General features: G+C 44.0%; 1 protein-coding gene across 1 annotated transcript; it reads left to right on the top strand.

Annotated features, from left to right (window-relative positions):
• The first annotated feature begins 2961 nt into the window (after nt 1–2961).
• Nucleotides 2962–6012, top strand: LOC145807219 (uncharacterized). The gene is made up of 3 exons (XM_082905163.1): nt 2962–3687; nt 3847–4848; nt 5785–6012. The coding sequence occupies exons 1-3, from the start codon at nt 2962–2964 to the stop codon at nt 6010–6012; spliced, it is 1956 nt and encodes a 651-aa protein (XP_082761289.1).
• The last annotated feature ends 1401 nt before the right edge of the window (nt 6013–7413 follow it).

The raw sequence follows: 7413 nt of genomic DNA, 5'->3' as shown, positions 1-7413 counted from the left end.
CCTATTTGCCTATATATATATACCACACCCCCTAGCTTACAAACTCACACAACACACTCACTCACACACACATTTTGGTTAGAGAGAGAGAGATGAGAGCAAGGAAGAGGAGTTTAGAGGAGGAGAGGGAAGAAGAAGAGATTTTCTTGTGCAAAGCTAGAAGGTAAGCCACCAACACAACCTTCTCTTCATTTTCTTTTCTAATGCATGTCCTTTTAAAGATTTTAAGTGATGTTTCAGATCTGTTATTATCATGTTCTTATGTTAAAAATACCAAGATTTGAGTATTGTTTCCATCTCTCTTGTATTTTCCTCATTTTGGTACAAACCACCTTCTTTTTGTACAAATCTCTAAACTTTTCAAGGGTACTCTTTCAAACAAAATTTCTGAGTTAAACATGTGATAGTTAGCATATTTTCTTCACAAAAGAAATGAAACTTTCCCATGGTGGAACCCCTTTTTTTAAATTTCCTTGTTTTGGGCATTCCACCTTAAAACCTGTTTTTTTTCAGTCAACTTTCAAAAATTCCAGAACAATGTAAAAAAATATTCTGAACCTCTATTTTATTTCAAAACCTTCCTCAAGGAGCTAGCTTTCAACTAAAATTGGTTTCATCGAAAAACATTGAGTGGTTTGCAAGAAAATCAAGTTTTCGTAACAGTCGACAGATCTGGGCAGATTCTGGACAGATTCTGGAACAGTGCTGGACTATTTTCTAAATAACTTAAAATCGGGAAAAGCAATCCCATTTCCGAAAAATGTTCTAGGAACTAGATCAAATTCTCTACGAACCATAGGAAAACCGAGTCCGGTGGATGAACCTAAGTAGTCCTTCCATATTAATCTTCATGTGATGTTAAATCTGGAAATTTGTTATGTTTGGATGTTTTATACCCTTGTATTCGTGAAAATGTTTAATGGCTTATTATCATATCTTGGCATAATGTTGTATGGGTATGTTATGTTATTTATCTTCTTATCTTGAGGAGGCATGCTTATGTGAATTTTATTTTATCGTTTAGTTAAACTAACCTTGACTTAAAACACCTAATTCAACGGGAAACCTAATTGGGTCGGTATTGGGTTTTCGAACATTTGAGTAATGAAAAGATGAGAATATGTGGTATATGGTATGTTGGGATGCGTTCCCTATTTAAAGGTTAAAGTCTTGCGCAAGTGATTTTTGGAACCCTTGAACGGAGCGGTTGCATTCGGACCCTAGGTGGTTTGGTGTGAGGAGGGATTCGGGCAAGGCCCTATTTTACCGTCTCTTTTGAGGCCCTGCGGTTGGCGCTACATGGTTTATAACCGTTGGTAGGCATCCGAGGTTAGGTCTGCAACAAAGCAGCAAAATAGGGGGCATACCGAATAATCCGCGTCCGATTCTTGTGGTTGGGAGGACGAAATCTCTTTGGGGGATTTCTAGTTTACTGACATCTAACTTAACTATTTCTTTATTGATTGATTTATTTACTGGAATATCATGCTTTACTACTTGATGTTATATTTTGTGATTGTGTATTGGACTGGGAAAAAAGGGTAGGGTGTGTGTGTGTGTTTACTAGGCATTCAAAGCTCACGGCGTATCATGCCAGGTGACGAAGCGGAACTCATAGCGGAAGACGATGAGCCGGAAACCTTTGAAGACTTTTGGCTATCTTAGGAATACTAGAAATTTCCTTTTTGTTATTTTGTAAGACTCATATGAAGTTTAAAACTTTCTTTTTGTGATGTAATGTAATGGAACAACCTTTTGAAGCAAGTATAATTGTGGTTATTATATATGTATATCCCATGTATGAACCTTATCGTTGCTTATGAGACCTTGTGTCAATACCTTTTAAGATCTGTCAAAAGGGTAGTGCGCTGCCTAAGAAAGCTGGACTTAGAAGGGAGGCTAATCTGACTCCTCCGGCGATCTGGGATCTTACTGGTTATTGACCATAGGACTCATTAGTGACTCTTCCTTGACTGCAACCATTGGTGTAGAACCGGGGCGTCACAACTTGGTATCAGAGCCTAGGTTCAACCCTTAACCCTCGCAACCCTATACGCGACTCTAGAAGCCCTTACCCCTTATCTTATTTTATTCTATCACACTATTATAAGAAGATTGACTAATAAAAATCTTTTCCACCTTAGGATGTCATCGGGAGGCTACATCAGTACCGACTCATGGGGTGTTTTTCGAATGCAAGGAAGGAGGGCCATGTCCGTCAGCCCCTACTTTAGCCGCCGACGCTGTGAAATCACCGCCGAGGAAATGATCAAGACTGAGATACATAAGATGGAGACAGAATACCCCCGCTATACGAGGGCGCAGAAGAGGTCTTTGGTGCGGCGCCGCCTGCAATTTCTAAGCCGGGCAGCAAGAAAGGCAGTCCGAATGGAACAAGACGAACATAAGATGGACTCCCTGACACACCGAGCTCTGACCACCATGGCACCGACTCAGGCTGAAAGCCACGAATCTTGTTACCACGGGCCAGGCGACAATCAACCAATGGATATGGAGCAGCCACCAGAGCAGCAGGGAGCGAACCTAGCCCACCCTATAGAGATATCATCTGAACACAATCCCCCCTCAGCAATGTACACCCCCCGCTCTCCGGGGCAAGCCACTGACTCTGCTGATGAAGACCCTGACGAAGACTTTGATTGGTCGGGAAACGAGAACTAATTCGAGGGGTAGTAAAACTAGACTTTTGTAAGATCCGCTGATGAGGATCCCTATAATAAGATAGCTTGAACTTGTGTGCGTAGATGCTCTTGAATGTAACTCCGATATAGGAGGCCTTTTGTAATGATGCCTATTATTATATATATAAATGATGCGTTGATCTATGTTATTGATTGTTACTTGCTTTAGTGCACCCTAAGGAAACTGAACCTTTATTTCAAATCTAAGTAGTAAGATTTTCTAAGACTGGAAACCAACTCACCTGGTGACATGAACAGAATGGTAGACACGCGAGCTAATGGCCATACCGAAACCAGCAACAATGTACAGAACCATCCCAGGCATCAACATGAACCCATCCCCGCAGGGGCTGACATCACCAACAACCTAGGTCATCAGATTTTGGAGGAACTAGGGCAAATAAGGAACAATCAGCAGAATGAGAGGACTCGACTCTTTTCTGAGTTTCGAAAGCAGAGACCCCCAAAGTTCACAGGTGTACCGGACCTGAAGATAGCTGAGAATTGGCTTCGGCAGATAGAGAAAATGCTAGACACCATGGGCATCACCGAGGCCGCTGATAGAATAGCTTTGGCAGTATTCGAGCTCGATGATGAGGCTGACCATTGGTGGGAGTTGATGAAGAACACTCGTGACGTAGCAAGCCTGTCATGGAACCAGTTCAGGGAACTATTCTTAAATAAATATTTCCCAAGTACTATCCGTCGAGAACGAGTCAAGGAATTCCAGAATCTGGAACAAGGAAATATGACCGTGACCCAGTATGCTGCAAAATTCAAAGAGCTAGCCCGCTATGCAACTAGACTCGTGGCAAATGATGAAGAAAAAGCAAGGATGTTCGAGTGGGGACTGGATCTCATAATCAGGGGAAGAGTCCTTCTGCAACGACTCCCCTCATATGTCGAGGTGTTGGAAATGGCATTAGAATCTGAGAGGGAAGTAAATGACGCCAGGAAAGCTTGGAATAAGAGAAGAGGAAGTCAGGCAACAATTGGACCCTAGAGGAACCATAAGGGAAGCATGACCTCAAAGCCCTACTCCAGACCACAACCACAACAACAACGACAGCAACCGCAGCAACAGATTCAGAGAGGAGGCTATCAAAGGCCGGCGGGACAAATCCAGTGCTTTCATTGCCAATAGTTAGGGCACAAGAAGAGCGAATGCCCCCAACTCCCTCCATCTGGATATCAAGGAGGAGGTTCCGGAGCAGATGCCCAGGCATTAGGTGGGCAGAAGCCTTGGACAAACAAGACAGGACCTACCGGGCAGCAGCACCAGAAGAATGGAGGAACTCAAAACGCCAAGGCCAGTGGCAACCAGAAGGCAACCGACAGAATCTTTGCCTTGCAAGAAGAAGAAGCGGACCCATCTGTAATCGAGGGTAATTTAGTACTATACAATTCTTGGGTGCATGTTTTATTTGATACCGGTGCATCACATTCTTTCATATCCTCTGCTTGTGCTAAGTCATTAGAACTTGTATGTGAACCCTTAGCAACTGCCTTAAGTGTAATGTCACCTATGGGAGGATGCGCTTGGGTAAGATCGATCTGTAAGGACTGTAAGATAGGGATGTCGAACCTACGCTTAACTTGCAACCTTCGTGCTATGGAAATGTCGGACTTCGATATCATCTTGGGCATGGACTGGTTGTCCGCCCACCGAGCAGTGATCGACTGTCGTCAGAAGAAAGTGGTAGCTCATACACAAGATGGAACACGTTTCCAGTTTAAGGGGGATAGACAAGACCCCATGGTTTCAACAAAGCATCGGACGCAGTGGCGCGACCAACTTGCCGGTAGGATAGCAAGCCTAATTCTAAATGAGGAAGGCCAAGGAGAAATAGAGCTTCCGCGCGTAGTGTGCGATTATGCAGATGTATTTCCCATGGAATTTCCAGGATTGCCACCAACCCGAGAAGTAGACTTTAGCATGAAGCTACAACCTGGAACTACCCCAATATCCATGGCTCCGTATCGCATGGCACCAGCAGAACTACGAGAATTGAAGACACAGCTACAGGAATTGCTCGAGAGTGGATTCATTAGGCCAAGTACTTCGCCATGGGGAGCACCCGTGTTGTTTGCTAAAAACAAGGATGGATCATTGAGGCTATGCATTGATTATCGTCAACTCAATCCAGTCACGATTAAAAACCGATACCCACTCCCAAGGATTGATGACCTTTTTGACCAACTTAGAGGCTCACGGTGCTATTCAAAGATCGATCTCAGGTCGGGTTACCATCAACTACGAGTCAAGGAGGAGGATATACCAAAGACTGCCTTTCGTACTAGATATGGCCACTATGAATTTGTAGTAATGCCCTTCGGACTAACCAATGCACCAGCAGTATTCATGAGCCTAATGAATAAGATATTTAGACCATACCTTGACCAGTTTGTAGTAGTATTCATTGATGACATCTTAGTATATTCAAGGTCTGAAGAAGAGCATGAGCAACATTTAAGGATTGTCCTCCAAATTCTTAGGGAAAATCAGTTATACGCCAAGGCAAGTAAATGCGAGTTCTGGTTAAATGAAGTAAAATTCTTAGGGCATGTGGTATCAGAAAATGGGATTGCGGTGGATCCAACCAAAGTGGAGGCAGTATTAGATTGGAGACAACCAAAAACTGTGTCGGAGATCCGCAGCTTTTTAGGATTGGCCGGTTATTACCGAAGATTCATCCAAGATTTCTCCAAACTAGCTAAACCAATGACTCGTCTGACGCAGAAGGGAGTAAAGTATGAGTGGGACGAAGCTTGCGAAAAATCCTTCCAGGAGTTGAAGAAGAGGTTAACTAGTGCGCCAATTTTGACCATCCCAGAACGAGAAGAGGGGTACACTGTGTATTGTGATGCATCTAAAGAAGGGTTGGGTTGCGTGCTCATGCAAAATGGAAAGGTGGTCGCATATGGATCCAGACAGTTGAAACCTCATGAGCACAACTACCCCACACATGACTTAGAGTTAGCAGCCGTAGTTTTTGCCCTAAAGCAATGGCGACATTACCTGTACGGGGAACAATTCGAGATTTTCACAGATCACAAGAGTCTGAAGTATCTATTCACACAGAAGGACCTTAACTTAAGACAAAGACGATGGATGGAGTATCTTGAGGATTTCCAATTCACTCTCTCATACCACCCCGGTAAAGCCAATGTAGTAGCAGATGCTCTAAGTCGTAAGAGCAGAGGGATGATGGCTAAGATCTCCGTCAAGGAATGGGATATGGTTAAGACACTCAATGAGTTCAGGATCCAAGTAGAATCTCAAGATACAAGAGCATATCTTAGTGCATAGAAGGTGATGCCTAAGTTAATGAATGAGGTCATGGAGGCCCAGAAGCACGACCAAGAGGTAGCCTACATCAAGGGATGTCTGGAATCAGGAGAGCCCATGCCTGATTGGATAATTCACCTCGATGGGAGTTTAAGGTACCAAGGTAGATTGTTTGTACCTAGTGACGAGTTACTTAGAGAAAAGGTACTGAAGGAATGTCATCATTCTGCATTCGCGGTACATCCAGGAGGAACAAAAATGTACCAAGATTTGAAGAGGCAATATTGGTGGAATGGGATGAAGAAGGAAGTGGCCAAATTTGTAGCAAGATGTCAGACATGCCAACAAGTGAAGGCGGAACATCAGAAACCGGGAGGAATATTGCAACCTCTACCAATAGCTGAATGGAAGTGGGAGTATGTGACGATGGATTTTGTGACAGGGTTGCCTAAGTCACCTAGAGGGCGCGACGCTATATGGGTAATAGTGGACCATCTTACCAAGTCAGCACATTTCTTACCCTATAAGATGACCGACACCTTAGAGTCTATGTGCAGACTCTACATCGGGGAAATCATTAGACTACATGGAATTCCAGTATCTATTGTGTCAGATCGTGATCCACGATTCACCTCTCGATTTTGGGGAAGCCTGCAGGAAGCTCTTGGTACGGAGTTATGTTTTAGCACTGCCTTTCACCCGTAGACCGACGGACAATCTGAACGCACTATCCAGACTCTCGAGGATATGCTGAGAGCTTGTGCAATGGATTTTGAAGGAAGTTGGGAACGACACATACCCCTAATTGAATTCGCCTACAACAACATCTTCCAAGCTAGCATCGGTATGGCACCCTTTGAAGCATTATACGGACGACCTTGTAGATCGCCAATTTGTTGGACGGAAGTGGGTGACGCAAATCTGGTAGGACCCAAACTTGTCCTAGAAACTACTAAGAAGGTCAAATTGATCCGACAACGGTTGAAGACTGCTCAAGACCGTCAGAAGAATTATGTAGACAGGAGGAGGAGACCGTTGATGTTTGAAGTAGGCAACCACGTGTTCCTAAAGGTGCAACCCAAGCGTGGAGTCGTACGTTTTGGGAGAAAGGGGAAGCTGTCACCACGATATATTGGACCTTTCGAGGTATTGGAGAGAGTGGGCGAAGTAGCATATAGACTAGCTCTACCCCCGCAGTTAGCAGGGATACACAGCGTCTTCCACGTATCTATGTTGAGAAAATACATCGCTGACCCGTCACACGTCCTCAAATGGGAAGATATCAGCCTTGACAAGGATGTTACACTTAAAGAAGGACCGGTAGCAATACAGGATAGTCGAGAGAAAAACCTCAGAGGCAAGACGGTTCACTTGGTGAAAGTGCTATGGCGTCACCGGGGAATTAAAGAATCTACTTGGGAG

The sequence above is a fragment of the Camellia sinensis genome, chromosome 14 (genome assembly GCF_055761805.1).
Source record: "Camellia sinensis isolate YWXY chromosome 14, ASM5576180v1, whole genome shotgun sequence".
Classification (NCBI taxonomy): Eukaryota; Viridiplantae; Streptophyta; class Magnoliopsida; order Ericales; family Theaceae; genus Camellia; species Camellia sinensis.
Note: the sequence above shows the minus strand (reverse complement) of the source record. Positions and strands in the feature narration are given on the sequence as shown.

Bases quoted from the DNA above. Each gene is read 5' to 3' on its own strand.
- LOC145807219 (XM_082905163.1), top strand. From the start codon at position 2,962: ATGGTAGACACGCGAGCTAATGGCCATACCGAAACCAGCAACAATGTA. The intron at 3,688-3,846 runs GCAACAATTGGA...CATTGCCAATAG, and splicing joins ATAAGAGAAGAGGAAGTCAG to TTAGGGCACAAGAAGAGCGA. The intron at 4,849-5,784 runs GTCACGATTAAA...CTATTCACACAG, and splicing joins ATTATCGTCAACTCAATCCA to AAGGACCTTAACTTAAGACA.